This window comes from Anas acuta, chromosome 5, assembly GCF_963932015.1.
Source record: "Anas acuta chromosome 5, bAnaAcu1.1, whole genome shotgun sequence".
Taxonomy (NCBI): Eukaryota; Metazoa; Chordata; class Aves; order Anseriformes; family Anatidae; genus Anas; species Anas acuta.
In genome coordinates this window covers 27,869,604-27,890,055 of record NC_088983.1, presented here as the reverse complement: position 1 = coordinate 27,890,055, position 20,452 = coordinate 27,869,604, and the positions used below count along the sequence as shown (strand labels likewise).

Sequence of the window (20,452 nt, the reverse complement as noted above, 5' to 3'; positions counted from 1 at the left end):
CAGGAAAGGAAGGATCGGGCCCCTCGTTGATGGAGGTAACGTGCTCCTCTGGCTGGCGCAGCAATTTGTTGCTTTTAGAAACTATTTTAATAACTGTGAATGACTAAGCACGTTGTTTGGGGCTGGTGACTTTTCCTTTTTATGCTCTTTTTTTTGATCTGTTTATTTTTAGGTTCCTTTGGGAGGGGAAAAGGAGTGCAGCACAGACTAAAACCAGAGGACAGGAGAGAGAAACCAAGGGAGAGCAGGGAGATGGGATTCACCCTCCCAGGCTGCAGACCACCTTGCTGCTGCTGAGGCTCAGCAACCCACTGGGGATTTTCCTAGGGAGGGCAGGAGTGAGCCCTGAGTGGCTCCATTACAGGAGAATTATTTTGGGGCAGGAAACATATTTCTGTTGCAGAGCGCTTAAGGTGGAGGGCTAGTACATGTGAACTTTAAAGACCCATAGAAAATAGGAGCAGTGTTCAAATAACGCAGATTTTTTTTATTTTTTTTATTCTCCACATCATTTTTTAAAGCATCCCATTCACGGCAGGCCATGCCACATTCCCCAGCACCACCCTGCCACCTCCTCCCACCTCCTCCAGGTCCCCTCTTTGACGTCTCCTCCTCTCCTTGCCCTCCATCCCTGCCTGACGCTAAAAAGAGGAGCAGTACCCAACGCTGGCAAGGCAAATAAACACCAGGCTCATCTTCAGCTGGTGCAAACCTGTTGTCTGCAGGTGGAGGAGCCGATGAAGGAGGAGGACCGGAGACACAGGTGGGGCTGTGCCCCATCTGGGCCAGCAGTCCTGCACGCTTCAGGGGGAAGGCGTGAATGGGATTTGAGGTTTGGGGGATCACGGAGCAAGAGGAAGCTTTGTTCCCTCCTTCTGATCAATGCTGGGAGTCAGCCGTGCTGAGGTCCGGTCCCTTAGCCACCTGGCTTTGACCTCGCTGATGTCCCCACAGCCTTCTCCAGGCTTGGCTACACCAAATGAATGGCATCTGCTGATGTTTTCCCTTCATCGTTTACCTTATTTTCCAGTTCATTAGTGACTGTTAAAGATGCTAATTTTCTGGGGGACCACATGGCTCCCTGATGATCATTTTTTACCGTGCTGAAGATTGACTTTTCACTCTGGGGCCCTGAATGGTTAGCCAATACCCAGGACCTTGCAATTCGTTACCATTAGGAGGGGAATTAAGGGTACAATCCAAAATTCATTGCAATCCTGCTCATTTAAAGGTTTTGTCCCCAAGTTCACAGCCAGGACTGCTTCTCAGGATGTTGGCTTTCCAGCTGGTTTCTCCTCTGGCACACACACACACAGCAGCGTGGTGTTTGGGACCTTCTCCTTGTTTGCATGGGGCAGCAGCATCTCCTCGGGCAGTCAGCAATCCGCCTACCCAGGGTTTCACCGTTCCTCCTGGAGGAAGGATGCTCTGCACAGCTGCGGGTTGCAAAAAGCCAAGTGAATCAGTCACTATTTCTTAGCTCAGCACTTTGAGGGTAGGCTTAAAGCACTTACAGAGGATTTCCCTTTGCCTGCAGGTAATGCTCGCGTAGACTTTTATTTTACCCGGCTTCTTTACAAGCCTTGCAAAGTCCTAAAAAAAAAAAAAAATCCATCTGTAGGATTTCTCTGGGATTTCTCTGCTGTCCTTCCCTGGCGCCCCAGCTGCCACCGCAAAGCCACCTGCATGGGGCTGGGCACCGGGTGGCATGTTGTGTCCCCGTGCCACCGCCACGTCCTCCCAATGTCCTGCACACTGTCCCTGCGCTGCACCCACAGCTCTCCAACACCGCATCCCCAGGGGAAGCAGCCTCAGCACCCCAAGTTTTGGCTCCCAGGATGGTTGGCAACTGGAGGCAAAACCCTTTTGCTGATCCCGTGCCAAGCCTGGGCATGGCCAGGTCCTCCTGGGCGACTCCAGCCTTCATGACACCCCCACTGCCCTCCCCTAACGCGGCCGCGCGCCCTGCATCCCGCAGCCAACCCCATGAGGTGCTCGGTGCCCACAGGATTTATCCCTTCTCCATCCACCCAAGGGCACGGATGGCACTTTTTGCCCCACTTTGCTCCTGCCACGCTGTGTCCTCATCGCCCTCCTGCATGGAGCACATTTGGGGGTGCTGCCCATTGACCCCCCCACTCCTGCATGCCCCCCCTTGCTGGGGACCCCCCCGGCGCTGCCGTCCCCTCCTCCCCCGGCTCCAGCAGCGAGGAAGAGGCAGTGCTGAGCCGGATATGCTGCGGCTCCCCGCATCCCTCCCCGTGAGTATCCCTGCCTCTCCTCCCCATGCCTTCCGAGGAGACGGATGGACGGACAGACGGGCGGCGAGAGGTGGACTGCTCTCTGCTAATTGCACGGCTCTGGGGGGGCTTAGAGGGGAGGGTAACCTCTTCCCAACCCCCTCTTCCCCATCCTGTGTCCTCGTCCCCTCTTCCCCTTCCTTCTTCTCCTCTTCCTCCTCCTCTCCGGCCACGATATTCTCCAAAAGGGGAGGGGGGTGGGGGAGAACTGCTGGCAGGTGAAAGGGATTGGGAAACGCAACCCCATCAGGAATCCCGCAGAGATGAGGGCTCAGCAAATTAATAATAATAATTAATAATAATAGTAATAATAAAACCAAAGCAGGAGAGAGCGAGGGGGAGCGGGGAGGACGCGGCTGCTGTGCCGCACCGAGCCAGCTCCGCCGCACAGCCCGGCAAAGCCCCGCGGAGGCCTCCAGCAACCCGCTGCCATCCCGGCATGGGACGGGGAGCAGAAGGCCTGGACGGATGGACGGACAGACAGCCGGACAGCCGGAGGGCTGCGGGCAGGAGCTGGGGGCTGCGCGGCTCTCTGGCAACTCTCGCTGCAGCACCGCCGCCCCCCCACTCTCCCTGAGCGTTTCCCCGCGCCTCGGTTTGTTCCCTTCTTTCTCTGCTGCCCCGTAATTCCCCCTTCTCCCCCCGCCGATTTCTCCCTCGCCGAGATGCAGCCACGGCTCTGTGGTCCCCTGCTCTCCCCTCCCCTTCCTCCTGCCCTCCCCATCCTCTCCTCTGCCCGCTCCCTCGCTCCTCTGCCCGCTCTCTCCTCCGCCACCCGCTCCCTCTCTCTGCCTCCCGCCTCCCCCCTGCATCTCCCCTCTCTGTCCCCCCCTCCGCTCTGCCCCCCGCACCCCCTCGCCCCGTCTCCCCTTCCCCTCACCCCCCTTTTTCCCTCCGCCAGGGCAGAGCGCGGTGACACCGCGGCGGCCGCCACCACGGAGAGGACGCAGGACCCCCCCCTGGGCCCCCCGTGCCCCTTCGAGGGGGCGGCCTGGCCCCCCCGGCCCCCCCAGGGTCCCCCCCAGGGCTGCTTCGCCTGCATCGCCAAGCCCCCGGCCCTCCGGCAGGCGTCCCCCATCCTGTCCCCTTCGTCCGCCGCGCGGCTGATGGAGAGCAAGGGCTGCAAAGGGGACAGCCTGCGGCCGGCGGTCCCGTGCAAGCACTCGGTGGAGAAGAAGACCATGACCAACCCCACCACCGTCATCGAGATCTACCCCGACACCACCGAGGTCAACGACTACTATCTCTGGTCCATCTTCAACTTCGTGTACCTCAACTTCTGCTGCCTCGGCTTCATCGCCCTGGCCTATTCGCTCAAAGTGAGTGCCGAGCGCCCCGGGGAGGGGGGACAGGGACGGGGAGGGGGAGAGCTTTGGGATGTCCCTCACATCCCTGCCACCAGCGGGAGGGGATGCACCCGCTGGGTGCTGGGATGGGGACGTGTGTTGGAGCTGGGGGTGTTGGTTTGGGTGGGGAAGGGGTGTCTGGGCTGTCCCCACTGTCCCCAGGGGTATCTACAGCAATAGGGGGGTCCCTGCAGGGGGGCTCAGCTCGTGCTGGATGCGCTCTGGTGCTCGGTCCCCTCCTGGGGGTGATCAGAGAGCTCATCAGGATGGGCCCCACACCGTGTCGTGGGGCAGGAGCAAGGGGACACCACTGGCCAGCATCACCCAGCTGCCAGCAAGCACCAGGGGGACCCTGCCTCGTTGCTTCCTGCCCTTTTTCGTATTAAAAACCCCAAAAGAGGAAAGCTGCAGGGGGAGCAGCCCAGCTGGGATGTGGGATTGGGGCACCAGAGCACCTGGTGGCTATGGGAAAGGGCATGGGGCTGCTCTGTCCTGCCCCAAAACCACCCGAATGTGCACACAGAGAGCCTGGGGGCTGCGGGGTGGCCCCGCTGGTGTCAGCTCGGGGACAGCGGGCTGGCTGCTGCCTGCTGCCGGCAGCACTTAGCGGGAGGCCGGCGTGCAGGGTGGCCTCGCCACAGAAACAGATCGATTCCCCCCAAAGTGAGCCCAGAAGTAACCCGGGGCTGGAGCACCACACCGGGACAGAGCATCTGCAAAAAGGGCATAAAATCCGGTGTGAAAGCAAATAACTGGTGACAGGGAACAGAAACGGGCAAATTTGCCCTGAATCAGGGAGAGGAAAATAAAAGATGGCTGGGGCAGGCTCTTTTGGGAAGCAGTAACTGCGGGGTGGCCGTGGTGGTCCCTGCACAGACAGTGCTGAGCACGTAGAAGCTGTCCTGCTCTGCTCTGGGAGCTCTCCAGCATCTGGGACTCCTTGCCAGAGGGGAAAACACCAGGAAAATGTCCCTCGGGGACACGGGTCAGAGCTAGCACATGGCAGGAGGGCTGGCGAGAGCTTGGTGCCTCAGCCTGCTGCGGGGCTGGGAAGAAATGGGGACACGGAGGTGGCAGCAAAAGGTTTGGGCTGGGGAGCCCCTGGGGTGCTGGGGAAGGCAGCAGGGACCTTCCCGTAACGCTGTCCCCACCAGGCGGGATGTTAGGGACACTTATCCTGAATCCTGTTGTTTTCATCTCTTCTGCAGCCAGCCAGGCTTTGCGGGTCCCTCTGCAGCCCAGGCGCAAGGGCAGTGGGCAGCAGCAAGCTGCACCCCAGCTCCTGGGGGATTTCTGTGCTTTATAGGGCCCGAGCAGGGTGCTGGCAGGGCTTCCCCTCCCCGAGCCCTCCCTGGGATCTCTGAAGGCAGAGCCCCTGGCCGGCAAAGCCCAGGTTTCCTGGTCGAGCTGCAGTCTGTGCGCTGGTGGCACGGCACAGCTCCCCGGTGAGGGCTTTTCCATTTCCCTTAAATAACTCACGCATCTGGAGACCTCAGGAACGACTGCTTTTGTTATCACAAACGGCACGCAGCCATGAACGTCACCTGCTCTCACCTTGCTGATGCTGCTAATAAATCAGGGGCTCCTCTGTGCCCCGGAGCTGCTCCAGCCGGCGCCTCAGCACGCGGCCGCCTTCCCACCCATTTCAGCACCCGCTGGAAGCAGATCAGGGAGCTTCGCTTGGGCTGTGAGGAGATCGAGGAAGCAAGAAGCTCTCGTGGCTCCTTCAGCCCGTGGGGTTGCTCTCGGAGTTTTCCTGCCACCTGGAGATGCAGGGTGGCCCGGCACAGCCACCCGAGCTCTCCTTGCCTGCCCCTCAGCACCCTGCCGGGGGTGCTGCTGTTTGCTGTCCCCTCTTGCTGCCCGCTGACCTTCTCGAGTGGAAGCGGACTGGCAGAAATCCCAGGTATTTATTATCCCTGAGGAGCAGGGAGTGCCTCCCAGGTGGGCTCTCAGCCTGCTCTTCAGGAGGAGCAAAGTTTTTTTGGGGGGAGAGAAACTGAGGGCAAGAGCCAGGTGATGGCGTGAGGGCAAAACGTGGGCTGGAAAGGTCCCAGGTGATCCACGGAGCAAATAAACCCAAGGATGCCCTCCGGAGCAAAAAGCTCCTTATGCAGAGGGAAGCAGAGCCCTGCTTGGGAACGGGTTTACAGGCAAACCAGCCTCTTCCCAAAGCACCCATCCAACCAGCTGCTGGCTGAATGCGAAGCGTCAGGCTGCCTTAAATACGGCCTCTTTAGACTCGTTATCAACAAACCATTTGTCTCCTTCGGGAAGCTGACGCAGCACTTTGCACCCACCCGGCAAGCTCTCAGCTCCTAAAAATGAGAGGGGCTGAGCCTGGGAGCAGGGAAAGGAGGTGGGAAAGGGAGCGGGAAGCAGCAGGGATGGATGCAAAAGGGGGCTTGCACATAGCGTGCGGTGGAAGAGAGGCGCCTGGGTGGGTGCAGGCGTGGAGTGGGGCTGAAGGAGCTGAGGGGAGGAGCGGGGCCATGGGAGTCAAGGAGAGCACTTGGAGAGGAAGGTGAAGGCAAAACCCCAAGGGGATGAAGGGCAGGGGATGCAGGTGGGAGAGCAGAGAGAAAGAGCCCTTGGGGACCAGCCCGCTGGGGATGGAGGAGCAGAAGGTGAGCAGCAGGGAGGCGGTAGGTGAGCAGGGGTGGAGGAAAGGCCACCACCGCCTTGTGCTGGTGGCACGGAGAAGGGAAGCAGAAATTGCCAAAGTGGGTCAGAGCTAAGCTCTGCCTTGGCGGGGTCTCCAGAGAGCCACCGTGCAGTGCTCTGGGGGAGCCCTGCGGTCAGCAGGTGCAGGGTAAGCATCCCGAGCCATCAGTCATCTCCCTAGGAAGCAGGGCCATAACCCCCAAATAATTTCCAGCAAGGTGGTAAGGTCAAAATGATGATGAGAAAAGTGACTGTGACTAAGGAAACACCACATCTGGGCTCAGAGAGGGGGGGTGTGACCCTGGCGACCTGTCCCCACCTTGGGAAGGAAGGAGACAGCTTCCAGGCTTCAACTACAACCAGTTTGGAGCAAGAAACACCTTTTCTTCATGCTCGTGTGCTGCAGGGGCTCTGGCATCTCCTCAGGCCTTCAGGAGGATGCGAAATCCCCAGAAATGTTCCCAAGGCGAGTCATCCCAGACACACGGTTGCCAAAAAGGGGCCGCTGAAGGCTTGCTGCCATCCCTGGGGCCATCTCCAAAGCTGGAAGCACCGTCTTTAGGACTCGGTCCCTCGAAGCAGCACAGCCCAGCGGGACCGAGGGGCTCTGCTGCCCGCCCCCCTGCTGGGCAAGCAGCACCAGGCTTTCAGGACAGCACTGCGGGAGGGATGGAGAAAAAAAAGAGAAAAAAAAGAAAAAAAAGTGGCTGAGACGTGGTCTGAATGCGTCGCAGGATGTTTTCAGAAAGCTCCCGGTCGATAAAAGGCTTTCAATGTTTCTAGGAGGACTCTGGGGCTGGCTGCGGGATTTCACAGCCTGCCACCGACACCTAGCGTTCAGCTCGCTCCTGCTCCCCAGCAAGAGCAGGCTGTGAGGGTGGCACGGCCCTGGGGCCTCTGAGCGAGGCACAGCCCCGTACCGTCCCGGGGATGCTCCCACCCTGCTGCGGGAAAGGCAAAAAGGAGCAAAAGGCCCTGCTTCTTCCACCCCATGGCTGCGCTCCAATTGCCAAGGGCTGGCTGCGGGTTTGGAGAGGGGCACGGAGCCTTGCTAGGAAGGGGTGGGCAGCACCCCTGGGCTGGGGTCTGATGCTGGCATCCCCATCCCCTGCCTGGTGACCCCGTCCCCTGCCTGCTGACCCTGTCCCCTGCCTGGTGACCCTCTCCCCTGCCTGGCAGCCCGGAGGAGTGTGGCCACACACCCAGCCGGAGACCCACCCCAAGATGAGCCCGCGGGTGTCCCAGCCTGCAGGATAACCAGACAGCACCTGTGCTTTAGGGCTGGAAGTCATCGGTGGAGATGCCCCCAGCTGCAGGAGAGCTGCAGAAGGGGCTCAGTACCCCAGGGCTGCCAGCCCACCCTCAAGCTGCGGTCGGATCCTGCACCAGTTTTGCGCGCTGGGCGCCTCGGTGCAGCAGGGGGCACCCAAACGCCCCAAAACACCAGCTTATGGCCCAGGTGATGCAAGCCCCGGAGCTGCCAGAATGGTATAGCACAGTGGGGAGGATGCTGCAGCACCCAGCTCTCCCTGGGGATGCACTGTTATTTTTTAGTACTTTATTCCTGTATCACATAGTAGCACAATACATCTCCCAATTACTTCTCTTTTCTTTTTTTCTGTCTCAGGTCCGGGATAAGAAGCTCCTCAATGATTTAAACGGGGCTGTGGAAGATGCCAAGACTGCCCGGCTTTTTAACATCACCAGCTCAGCCCTCGCCACCTTCTGCATCATCCTCATCTTCATCTTCCTGCGGTACCCCCTCACCGACTACTAGCGCCAGGCCAGCAGCAGCGGCCGCCGCCAGGATGCCTCTATGCCAGAAGTGTCTGCAGTTGTTTCCTGTAGCAAGGACACAAAAAAATAAAAACAACTCCACCTTGATTAAAAACAAACAAACAAACAAACAAAAAAGTAAACACATAAATAAAAGTTAAATGAGTTTATCAGCCCAGCTGAGCCTACTCTTCCTGGCCATAGACAGCATTTGGGCTGCTGTAGGAAAGGGTTTCGCTGGTACAGTGGTGCAGGGAGGAAGGCAGACTGAGCAAAGCTTATTTTATGGCAAATAAAGCTGTGTGACAAGGGCACTTGGAGCTGAGAGCTGAGTGTGGCTCGCAGCTGCCAGTATGGCCCTGGGGCTCTGTGGGCTGCAGCCGGGGCTGGGGGCACGGCCGGGGTGCAAGGTGGTGGGAGGAAGGCAACGTGCCCAAGACCCCAAGGGATGGCAAGGCTCAGAGCATGTCAGGCATGCTCAGGCTGCCCACCACCCCTCCACACACCTTTTATTTTCCTTTTCTGATGCAGTTTTGTTGAATTTCACCCGCCAGTTGAAATAACTTACTGTCCCCGGAGAGCCCCAAAGCCTCCAGATGAAGCCCAGTGTGTTAAGGGCAGATTTCTCCTTGGGATGGCCCCGCAGTGCTGAGAAGGAAGGCACCTTCTGGGGAAGTCGCACACCCCCTAAACCGAGTGCTGCTGTACTTCTGTAAGACGGTCAATAAAGATACCTCCGATGTCTGGTCTGCTGCGCTGGCTGCTCGGGTTGTCCTCCCTTCTCCTGCTCTGCGCATGAAGAGAAAGAGAAAAATGCCTCAAATGAATGGCAAGGCCTGGCCTGAAACCCAAAACGTGTGGGGCAGATTTAGGTGTCACTGCAGGACTAAAGCAGGAGGCACCTCCTGAACTAGCAAAAACTGGGGAAGCGCATCGCCCGCTGTGAGCCCTGCGGTGGTTTTGCAGGGAGCCAGCCCCAACCACTCACCCTGCTCGGCACATGCAAAAATAAATAAAAAATCAGGTAAAATCAGAGCTGGCAAAAATGGGAAGCAACCCAAAGGCAGCCTCTCCTGCCTTTAACCGGCATGACAAATGGGCTGCCAGCATCTTCCCCCGACGGACTGCCTCTTTAATGAACCAGGGGGAGCACAGCACTGACTCCGCAGCATTTTTGCATGCACAAACTGTCAGGGATGGACAGGGTGGACTATTATCAGCAGCCCTCACGTTTATTATTTGTTGCTGGCAACACCCACCTTGTACGAGGCATCTCTGTGCCAAGGCTGAAGGGTGCTGCGGCGGGGCTGAGGTGCGCTGCAACCCTGAAAATTGATCGAGTCCGTCTTTATTTTATTTTATTTTATTTTATTTTATTTTATTTTATTTTATTTTATTTTATTTTATTTTATTTTATTTTAGCTTTTATCTTTATCTTTGAGGGAACAAAGGAAAGAAAAGCAGCAGCCAAATATGACAGGTACTCTCATCGTGTGTTTTTTTTTTTCTTTTTTCCCAATTGTACAGGAAAATTCTGGAATTTCAGGGTTTGCCAAGGCTGCCACCCAACATAACAGAAGGGAGGATTTCAAGGGCTGCTTCTCTGCCTTTTCACTTCTGCCACTCACAACTTCGCTGGGCGCTCTCCAGCTCGCACCTTTTTTTGGCTGCGAAGCCGCAGCCTCTGTTGCATTCAGCAGCAGGAGCGAAAACCGAGCGGAGGGGGAGGAAGAGAGGAGCCGTCAGATGCTTGGGAAGCCGTTTGGTATCGGGAAGGAGCGATGGTCACATTGCCACATGGAGATTTAATTGTATTCCTCCAGGAAATTTAGCTTGGCAGGTTGATGAGGATTTCTTTTTTTTTCTATTTCTTTAGCTCAAGAGGGGGGAAATGGGAAGGAGGGGGGGGAGGAGATTATTTGCCACTAGTCACTGTTGTTAGGTGGTGCCTAAAATATTGCTCCTAGTTTGGGGCCCCCATACATGACAGGCTTTTGGTGGGGGCTCAGGAAAGGCTGCCGAGGCTGGTGAGGGAAGGAGAGGCTGAGCCTGGAGAAGAAACGGCTTCAGGGGGGACCTCGGAGCATCCCCACCACCCAGCAGGGGCTGATGGAGACACGGAGCTGACTTCTTACACACCACGAGGTCCTTCCCAGACCAACATCTGCTCCTTGTGGTCTCTGCAGACCGAGGAGCTGCAGCTCCTGCCTGCCTGCAGCCGTGCTGCGGGATGCAGGCAGAGGGCTCCCGCACACCGCTCCGCCGTGATCCCTGCAGCCCAGCCCCGCCAGCAAACCAAGGAGGACGAGAAGGTGGCTTTGGGCACCAGGAACCTCTCGAAATCACCCTGCGAGGCCGCACGGAGCAGAGGGGTGTGGGTGCCCTGGCGTGTGAGCAAACACGGCCACGCTTACGCAAGCCCCGGGCTGGGTGATGCCACCTCCGTGCAAAGGCTGCCGAGCCAGTTCGCAGGCAAATCCCAGCTGGGTTAAACTGGTTTGGATTTCCTCCCGGCAGCAAACGTGACCCCGTGGCTCTCCTACGTCTACACGGGCTGGCTGTGATAAATAGGGCAAGCTGCAGCGCGGCGCTGGCGGCTCATTCGGGGAGCGACCTCCCAGCCCGGCCCAGCAGCTCCGCGTTCCCACGGGGGCAGAGCTGCCAGCCCCCAATTTTGCATCGACACCCAAATTACAGCACAAAGGGGGACCTTCCCAAAGTCCCCTCACCACTGCGTTTTCAAAGCTGTCTCGTTGGGCTTTGCGGAGCTGCAGCCACGCCAAGTGCCACTGGGTCCTGGTCGGGCTTGGGAGCTGGGCACCGAGGCACCGCTGGAACTGCAGACCTGCAGATGCAGGGGGAGAAGTGGGGTGCTGATGGAGCTGCCTCTGCTCCCCTCCCCATGCCGGTATTCGGGGCAGGATCGTGCTGCACAGATCCTGCGGCACCCAGCTCGCCGCCCGGACCGGTGCGGGGAAGGAGGGGGAGGCACAGATGGCAGCAGATGCTCTCATCAGTGAAAACGATTTAAGCGACGTAGGAAACAACAACAACAAAATCCTAGCAACTGGTGAGCAGCTGAACAAAAACCTGCAGAGGGGCAGGGAAAAAGGGTCTGGAGCTGACAGAGCCCTCACCCCTGCGCTCAGCCGGGCTGGTTCATACGCAGCAAGGAGCAGTGGGAGAAGAAAGAGGGAAGACCATGCCTTGCTCCCAAGAAGCATGGGGCAAGGATCCTTTTTTAAGGCCTGGCTGTACGGAAACCAAACCATTTAGCACCTCTCTCCTTCCCCTGGCCCCGTCCTCTGCCTCCTGCTGCCCTCGGAGGTGTGAGCGTGACCCCAGGCAGCTTCTGGCATGCCAAAAAGTGAATTCCTCGCTCGGCCTCACTTTCCAGGGCAAAGCCACGTGAGTGACCACAGCAGTTCAGCCCGCAGGGAGAAGGGCCAGCCGTGCTAAGGGTTGTCACCGCAAAGCCTCTAGGAGAGCTAGCTGCCACCACCAGCTTTGCATCCTGCAGCGTGCTTGCTCCATGCCCGGTACAAAGGTCCCGCTCCTCCCATCCCCTGCCTTTGACCCCTGCTCTGTGCCAAGGGAATTTACTCAACGCACAACTTTGTGCTGCCTTCCCCTTCTCCCTTTGGCAGCAACGCCTGGCAGTACAGAGCCAGGGCTGCAGAAGGAGCACTGCTGCAGCACGGAGAGGAGCAGCACGGTGTGCAGACCCCCAGCCTCACACTGCTGCAGTCGACCCACTGCGCACTCGCTGCTTCTGCTCCGTGCACGCGCCACAGCCGGCGCTTTGGAAGTGCTGAGCCACGCCGGGCACGTGCAGATATTTTTCTTCTCGGGGAAACCAAGACGGATAGATACGCTGTGCAGCTCTCCCTGTGAGAAATGAGGCTGCCTCGTGATGCTGCTTGGGGCTTTGGCCTGCTCACACACTCTGCAGAGCGTGGTGACACCGTTTGGGGCTTCGCAGGAGGCAGGCAGCAAGCGGGGCTCCCCCGGGCATCGCTCCTCCACGCAGGCTGCGCCAATAGCCCGGCACAGAGCACCAGCCGAGAGTAAAAAATGCACATATTTGTGTGTTTAAAGCAAGTGCAGGTTGGTGAACAAGTCTCTCCTTTTTGACGGACTCGTCGGTTTGGCAGCAGTTTCTTTCTCTCGGTTTTTAGTTTCGCACTTGGCCTGCGATGGCAATTACGGGTCTTGGAAAACGTTTTAGCAAAAACTATTACGTGTGCGAGCGCAACTTGCATTCAAACCACGTAGCTGGGATGCAATCAATCTTCAGATGCGCCTGAAATCTGGGGAAGAGGAAAAAGCAGAGTGAGGCAAAGAGGGCGAATTCTTTTTGAAGTGCTTTTTATCCGAAATAAAGCGCTCCCCATGAGCAACGAGCAACTGGCCCCAGTGTTTTTGCTCATTCTGAGCATGCTGGGGAGGGGGGACCTGGCCCCCGGCGGTGACAATGGCTTCACATCTGGTACATGGGAGCCGGGAGCACGACGCTGCTTTGTTCTGCCCGTGTGTGACCATCACAGCACCGTCACAGCTCTCCCTGCTTCATTTCCCCTGTGTGACATAGGGATGATGAGGGTCTGGTGAGCATGGATGAGCCCCCACAAGCCCTGCCCTCGGCTGAACTCCGTGCTGATGGAATCGCAGAGCGGGGAGCCCTTGTCGGCATAGCCATAACCACGACTTTCAGGTCGGACTGGGTTGGGATCTAAATTGGGTTCGCTCGAGGCTTTGGGAGTCAGGTGAAGTTTTGCAAGCCTCCCTCGCCACCTGCTCCCGGCCCCTGCAATCCTGGCAGCGGTTTAGCACCCGTGAATCATTTGTTTTGCTTTCTCCCCCCAGCCCAGCACAGCAACAGCGGGTGTGGGAGAGCTGCCCAGCCGTGGGCCTGAGCATCCCATAAGAGCCATGTCCCCCGCGTCCCCTGGCCAGAGGAGCATCTCCCCCTTTCCTCCTGTTTGCTGCTTGCTCTGCAGGTCAGATCTCAGCAGGAATTAGCAGCTCAGCCTGTCCCTTTTTTTTCCTTCTTTTGCCCCTGCAAAGGCGTCTTTCTTAATTTCCTTAACACACGAGTGCTCCAGAGCAGGTAGAGAAGCGAGGCCCTGTGCTAGCACAGCACCTTCCCACCAGATGTGCTACCAGGACCTAAACCCACACAATTTAGAGGCACGTGGTGGAGTAACCCTGGTTTTGCAGAATTTTCCCCACCAACACGTTTTGGACTGATTTTTGTGCCAGCAGAAGAGGAGACAGCGAGATTTTTAGCACCACGGTGTGTCCCAGCAGCCGGGGCTCTACACCCTCGGTGCTCTACAAAAAAATGATGCTGCGTGTTCGGAGAAAAGAGAGTTAATTCCAAAACGCCCGGCATCCCTATCGGCAGCGGGGAGGAAGGTTCCCTTCATTTCCTAAGCACCAGCAAAGCTTCTAAACCCTAATCCCTCGCTAAGCTGGAGCTGCCAGGCCACATCCAAGGACAAACCCCCAGCTCCGTCCTCCACCTGCACATGGGGCCGCGTGGCCTCCACATCCTGCTGAGCTGTGGGATGATGGAGGCTGGGCTGAGGCCGAGCTTTCACACCGTATCGGCCTCCATCCTCGTGCCCCCATCAGCCTCGTGTTGTGTTGGTCTCCATTGAGCCCATCTTTGGTGACCACCAGCAGAGCGCTGGGTGAGGCTGGCAGTGGGGACCAGAGGCTGGACCCCAAAAAAGCCTCTGGGGTGGCTGTTAACACCCAGATCTCGGCAGCGGGAAGGCCGGCCTCCCTCAAAGCACCTCCACCTGCCCTCCACTTCGGGGTGGGGGACACCCCACCTCTGCGCACCCCCCTTAGCATCCTCTCCGCGCCTCTCCGCGCCCGCGGGGCTGCCGTCACCCTGCCCAGCTCCTGCCGCGCTGATTGGCTGCGGGTGACGTCAACGCTTTTTTTTTTTTTTCCTTTTTTCTTTTTTTTTTTTTTTTTTCCTTCCCCCCCCCTCCCTCCCTCCTCCTCCTCCTCCCTCCCTCCCGAGGCATGACCTCATCGCCGGCGCATTCCCGGCGGCGCGGAGCGGCGCGGAGCAGCGCGGAGCTGTGCGCACCCGGTGCGCGCCCCGGTGCGGGATGCGGGCCCCGCGGCACCGCCAGCGGCCGCGCCAGCGGAAAACCCGCGGAGCGGCGCGGCTGGCCCCGCCAGGGTCAGTGCGGGCCGGGGAAGGGCGGCCGGGGGGGTTCCCCATCCCCTCTGGGTGCCCGGAGGTGGGAAAAATTGGGGAGGGGTGTTTGCGCGCAAGGAAAGAAAAAAGAATGAGGTCGGAAAGCGTCGAAATGGGGAGTTTGGGGGTAGCTTTGGAGGTGGGGAGGTGGGTGTCCCCGAGGGGATGGGGAGGGTGGGGAGGTGTAGGGTGGCATGGGGTGGGGTGGGAAGGTGTTTCAGCTCGGTGCTGCGGGGAGCGTTTGGGTTTGGGGAGGATGAAGGAGCTCGGAGGGGCACCCCGTGTCCTTGGCGTTGAAACGCGGCCGGCGTGGGTTCGGCACCGCTTCGCTGCCGTGGCTCCGAGCAACTGACGAGTTGAGCTGCCCCTTGGAAATCATCCCCTTGACCTCCCCTGAGGTGCGGGGAGCTGTTGACCTTCCCCCCAAGTTATCACCTAGTGATAAACGTTGGTTTCTGTGTGCAGCACTGGTTGTTTTTACAAGATCCGTGATTATTTCCCTTATTGATAAATAAGTTCCTTCTCCTTCCTGCTCTGCCCCCCACCCCTTTCTCCTCCCCCAGAATTAAATTCCTGAGCAACAGCAAAAGCTGATGTCAGTGCTTCAGCTCACATTGGGGGAGCTCTGTGCACAGGTCAGTAATTTGCGGTTTTGGCGGAGGGAAGGACACGGTGCGGTGCTGTTTTGTTAAGGATATTTGGATTTTCGGGCACGGATGCGTTTGTCGTTTGCACTGCGGCGGTGTCAGCAGCTCCCTGGCGGGCAGCGCAGCTCCGCATGAGCATGTGTCAAAGAGCCCGTCCCTGTCCCAAGCAGCTAGCGGGGACGAGTGACCCCCTCTAATTTGGGGTGCAAAGACAGGGACCCCCCAGGGAACGGTCGAGAAGCCCAGGGAGCAGCAGGCGATGCTGAGGCTCGTGCCTGGCAGCCCAGGGGCCATGTTAACCTTGAAAGCAGCCTGCCCGTGGAGCAGTGTTTGGGGCTGGCTCGCATTGTCTGGTCCGGCGAGGGCGAAAGGCTCGGGGCACGGCCGTAGGGAGCTTTGTTTTCCAAAGGGCTGGATGCTCGGGGCTGGATGCTCGGGGCTGGATGCTCGGGGGCTGCTGCGTACGGGTTCGGCCTCTGTCAGCTGGCGGAGGGCGGCTGTGCCGGGAGGATGCTCTGCGCTGCAGAAGAGGTTTTGTTGGCTTTGGCTTGCTTTGTTTTTCCTTGCGATGGCTCCCAAAGCAAAATGAGCTGCTGCTGCAGCAAGAAAACCCACCTACCTAGAGCTGGATGGATGGGGGATTTCTGGCTGGAATAGCCACAAGGGCTATGCGGATGTCTTCTCCCCGGCTGCGACGGGCACAGCCATGCTGGCAGGGTGTGTTTGGGGAGGGCTGCCCGAGCGGATGGGACCAGAGGGGACATTTGGGGCTGCCGAGCAGCAGCTGGGTGCTGGGGTGCCTCTCTGCAGTGGCAGAGCCTTGGAATCGCTCTTGAATTGTGCTGCTTGAATCGCTCGGAATCGGTTCAGGCAGCACAAACCTGGCTGCGGGTGGTCTGCGAGCGCTGCTGCTGAGATGGCAGCGGTGCACACCAAAGGGGTTTTCACACGGCGTTTCAGCCCACCCTGGTTTGTGGCTGTCCCTGCCTTGATGCAAGGTAAGGGAACAGGGGAGGAAGCCCTGGATCCTGCACTGCTTTTTGGAATCCAGCCTCAGCTGGGCTTGGGAGACCCGAGCAAGGTGGCTGAGCTCCTCAGGAGCATTCACAGCAGGAGATTCACCGCATGGAGGTTATGGCAAATATAGCACAGTGTTTGTATGCCCTGCATGTTTTTGCTGGGTGCCAGGCACCTTGCCGAGAAAGCCACTGAGGTGCCTGCATTCGGAGAGTTTGCCCCCTAAAATTCAGCACAATGCAGTTATGATTGCCCAAATGCCTGAGAGGGCCGGGTAAGGCTTCTCATAGCATGTGGCCCACAGAAAACCAGGGTTCCCCCTGCAACCTCCTGCCCCCCCAAAACAAAACCCTCCCAAAAGGGGGCTGCGGCTCAGCAGGATTTCTCCAAATGACCTCTCTCAGCGTGGGGATGGATTAAGCAAGGTCCCACTCCATCTATCCCTACCCTTTCCCCCTGCACCAGCTGCGTTAATCCACGTAACAAACACGGGGTGTGCTAAAGGTGCCTTCCTCTTCTGATTTGTTCCATTACCCGTAAGGGAGGCTGCTGGTAGGGATCAGAGGTTAGTTTCTCTGCAGCGCAGCTCTGTTCAGGCTGGGATCCCAAAGCCCTGGCTGCGCGCAGGTGCAGAGCACGTTCACAGTATCGGGGATGGGAGCAGGAAAAGGAGGTGCTCCAGTGCTTGGCAGCCTTGATTTATGGCCCGGGCTTGTAGGACACCGCCATCATCCTCAAACAGCTACAGCAAACTCAATCTGCTGGGGTGATAAAAGAAAAGCAGCTTGCAAATGCCGGCTCCTCTGCCCGGCAGGGCAGCTGGAAGACCAGCCTAGGAGGCGTGGGACCTTTTCCCTTCCACTGTGGGATGAACAGCAGTGTTTAGGAGAGCTGGCTGCAGGGACCTCCTCTCACCCTGCTCCTCTCCTTGCTGCTATGCAGAGGGAGCTCCTGCAGCCAGACCTTCAGCACCGTCCTCACCCAGCGGGGAGAGCTGGCGAGCGCTCCTCGGCATCCTGCTGCCCTCTGGGTTTTAAAACCTGTTTTTCAAGCCTTAAAATTTTGTCTCTGAAGATACACCTGTCCCGCCTGATGCCGAGTGGGAAGGAGGCACCTGACAGGCTTGGGGAGGGCAGGCGAGTGGCCTGGGATCGTCCATCAGATAAGGAGCCAAACAAGCTCTCTGCTCAAGATTTTTCTCAAGCTTGCTTGGGGAGCCCTGCGCATGCGTAGCAAGCAGGGTTACAGCACAGCCGAGGGAACGGGGGGGCTGTAAAACCCACCGTGCCAATGGGAAATGGAGGCCGAGGCTGCCCGCAGAGCCAGGCGGAGCAGGGAGAGGAGAATCCCCTGCATGGAGGGAGCCTGTGGGGGCTGCAAGGAACGCTCCCGGGGGGGTTGCTGCTGCTCAGGACCTCCGGTTTGCAGCAGTGCCAAGCGGTGCTTGTCTGTAGGACTGGCATTCCAGCAGATAGGTGCAGTGGGAGCTCAGGGACTGAGGGAGAACCTGGAGGTGCTCACGGGGAACTGGTTCCCTGCATGCAGAGCCTGGTAGTGCAAGCAGGGAGCAGTGGTGCAGGGGCTGTGCTGTATGAAAGAAGCGATGTGCTTTGCACTGACCCCATTTAAGAGCATACCAGCAAGGTATCTGGGGCTAGAAACCCTTCCTCGACTCTCTCTTTTCTTCCAATTCCTCTCATGTCTTTATTCTATGCTATTTGCTGTGCATGGAAAGCCCTCGTGATCCCCGTTCACCCACCCTGGTGTGCATGTGCACGACTCGTCTGCCTTCGTTGTGACTCTCCTTTTAAACCAAGCCTTCGGGTTTCTCGGGGCAGAGACCTCGTGTCGTTCAGGAATTTCTCCGGAGCACTTCAGGGTGCCCTTGCAATTTGCAGAGGAGGTTCCCCGGGTGGCATTTCTGTAGGGTGAGTTATGGGAGCCTCCTTTCTGAGCCTGCTGATGACTGGGAATGGGTCATTTGGTGACCAGAAGGACAAGACGACCCATTCTGGTGTTGAAGCCAGGCCTGCTTTGAGGGACAGAGGTCGGGCTGGGTTTGCTCCTGAGGCCTTTTCCAACCTAAATGATGCTATGACTGTTCCGTAGCTGCCTGCCTTCCTGCTGCTCCCAGGCTGTTGTAAAATGCCTGTGGTTAGGTGGCGATGGAGAGGGGACCTGAAAAGAGGCAGACCACTGCTTTGATCCCGTATGGAGACTGCAGTGACGGCACAGCCCTGGCATCCAGCCCCCATAGCCCGTCCTCCCGCGCTGCTAACACCGTGCTACATCCTCCTGCTCTGTCCCTGCCTCCCGGCCTTACTCTGCTGGCACATAGGTGCATGGTGTGCCTACATCCACAGCTTTTCATCTGCCTGTTGTGTGTGTTGTTTGTGTTTTTTTTGTTTTTTTTTTTGTTATAGCAGGGGATTTGGTTCTTTGAGGAGCACTGCTGTATTAAGCGAGCAAGCGGTAATTCAGCTGATGCAGCAGAAGCCCTGGTGGGAATTTCAGCCTGCTTATTAGGTGCTTGCAGGTTTTTTTCTCCAAGCAAGTCAAGCCATCCCCACGCATTAAACCTGTCCCTGCTTCAATTACACACCTCCCCTTGAAACCCAGCCTCTGCTGGGTAAATCCAAGCCATCTTTGCTCCAAACACCGAGGGTCCCTCACTCTCCAGGGCCTTCCATTGACATGCAGCATCCCCAACTGTTCTCACCTCGCCACTGACAACCCCCGAGCTTGTGATGGCAGCCTGGTCCTGCTCGAGCCGTATCTCGAGTGGAGTTATTCATGCCATCTCCCTCAGCTTGGCCGCGAGCCCTGCATGGGGAGCAGGCGGGCGCATCCCCAGCCTCGCTTGGCACCGGCGGCTGCTGAGCGGAGAGCTGGTGAGGAGAGGGTGCCAGCACTGCTGATGGGCAAGCTGGCCTGTGGAAAATATGTTCACTGCATGTACGTGGGGCAGGAAAGCCGAGCAGTGAATGGCCATCCCCATCTAACACCCCATCTAATGCTCAGCGGACCCTGTAGGGGCGTCCCAGGTGGCGCTCCGAATTATTCTGTGGGGTGCTAGAGGGTCAGAGCACCTCCAGCACACCCAGTGAAGTTGGCTGATGGGAAAAAAAAAAAAAAAAAAAGAGGGGGGAAAAAAAGAATGCAAATCTCTGACCGGGCAGAATCTCCCTAGACACATCCTTTTGTCGAGCATTTGCATTGTACCATTAAAAATAGATCGGTGCATTCTCCGCTTGCTTGCTGAATGCTGATGCCTGTAATTCTGTGTCATCCTCGCAATCCCTCCTGCTTTGAGCTTGGCTGCCTCTTTGTCTGGCACCTGAGCAGGGTTCATTCAGCAGTAACTGATACAGAGATAAGTGCGAGCTCCGCTGGAGTCGTGCCGGGCGGGTGGGAAGGTGAGGAGGGCTGAGCTGGTGGCACCTCGCTGGGGTCAGCCCTCCGGGGACAAGGTTGGGTGTGCTCACACACGCTTACAGTCCTGGGGCCCCCACCAGTGACCAGTTGGGCCTTCTGGTGTGGAAGCTGGCAGGAGGATGGGGAAGCTCTGGGTTGATGTCCTGATGCATCACTTTATTTATTTATTCATTCTGAAACTGAGAAAATCCCATGGTATGTGATGCCACAGTGCCCAGCCAACAGTCTGGCCTGTGGGACTTCTCGCACCAGGAGCTGTAGGGGCTGCGGGGCAGCGTGGTCAATAGGCTCATGCTTGTCTGGTGTGGTGAGGATGGAGGGAGAGCTGCCAAACCCTTTGTCTGACCCCTGTGTCACCTCAGATTAACCAAACGAAACCAGCTGGTGACAAACCACAGCCCCCAGGGCAGGAGGAGGGAGTGGGGTAGGGATGCCAGCTTGGTCCTTGCCTGTCCGGGGTGTCTTTTCTCGATAAAGGTAATCCTTTGCAACCCCAAGCGGGTGCTTTCTCATTGTGTCTTGACAAGAGGTAGAGCCCCAGCTGACAAGTGCTAATTCATCCCAAACAATTCAGCTATTGTGTGCATGTAGGAAATTCAGCAAGCCTTGGGCCAGGTCAGGAAAGCCTTGCAAAGCACGTGTTACCGCCCTGGTGGATGTGTCACCCCACAGAAAATCAGTGTTTCGGTTGAATTTTGGGTCTCCAAAACAAGACAGAGTTTCAGTGGGCACAGAGTGGCATAGCTGCTGATGTTTTGACCTGCTGCCTTGAAGAACCACAGCCCGACCTTGTCTTTCTTCCCCTCAGCACGTAGGGGTCGTGGGAAATAGTGGGAAGCCTTTCCCCAGGACACCCAACCTGCATCCAGCAGGTATTTATGGTGTCTGCTGTCCTGGGAGAAGGCAGCCGGACCAGCCCTCCTGAAGCATCCAGCTGCATACCTTTCTGGGCTGCCTCGGTCCGTTCCTATTGCAAAAAGGCAAACAAGCTACTGGAGATCCCCAGATAAGCCCACGGAGTGGTCTCTGCTGGCCTTATCCAGCGGA

At 57.9% G+C, this 20,452-nt stretch overlaps 2 protein-coding genes and 1 long non-coding RNA gene across 4 annotated transcripts in view; 2 read left to right on the top strand and 1 right to left on the bottom strand.

Moving 5' to 3' along the window:
• Nucleotides 1-472: 472 nt before the first annotated feature.
• On the bottom strand, nucleotides 473-2,114 carry LOC137857200 (uncharacterized). The gene is made up of 2 exons (XR_011097007.1): nucleotides 1,515-2,114; nucleotides 473-1,436 (listed from the first exon to the last, which is right to left on the bottom strand). It is a non-coding gene; the product is annotated as an uncharacterized lncRNA (long non-coding RNA).
• A 61-nt stretch (nucleotides 2,115-2,175) lies between these two features.
• On the top strand, nucleotides 2,176-8,259 carry IFITM10 (interferon induced transmembrane protein 10). Its single transcript, XM_068683416.1, has 3 exons — nucleotides 2,176-2,331; nucleotides 3,202-3,619; nucleotides 7,938-8,259. Exons 1-3 carry the CDS (start codon nucleotides 2,306-2,308, stop codon nucleotides 8,085-8,087), a joined length of 594 nt encoding a protein of 197 aa, XP_068539517.1. The 5' UTR covers nucleotides 2,176-2,305; the 3' UTR covers nucleotides 8,088-8,259.
• Nucleotides 8,260-14,127: 5,868 nt separating this feature from the next.
• The window catches only part of DUSP8 (dual specificity phosphatase 8), a 40,206-nt gene continuing 33,881 nt past the window's right edge, over nucleotides 14,128-20,452 (top strand). Inside the window, exon 1 of one of the 2 annotated variants that reach the window (XM_068683411.1) lies at nucleotides 14,128-14,288. The gene's annotated coding sequence lies outside the window, so the exon portion shown is untranslated. Of the gene's footprint in view, nucleotides 14,289-14,880; nucleotides 14,942-20,452 lie in introns of those variants that run through there. The other variant, XM_068683412.1, reaches the window with a different exon arrangement.

Bases quoted from the DNA above. Each gene is read 5' to 3' on its own strand.
- IFITM10 (XM_068683416.1), top strand. From the start codon at position 2,306: ATGGACGGACAGACGGGCGGCGAGAG. The intron at 2,332-3,201 runs GTGGACTGCTCT...TCCCTCCGCCAG, and splicing joins GGACAGACGGGCGGCGAGAG to GGCAGAGCGCGGTGACACCG. The intron at 3,620-7,937 runs GTGAGTGCCGAG...TTTCTGTCTCAG, and splicing joins CCCTGGCCTATTCGCTCAAA to GTCCGGGATAAGAAGCTCCT.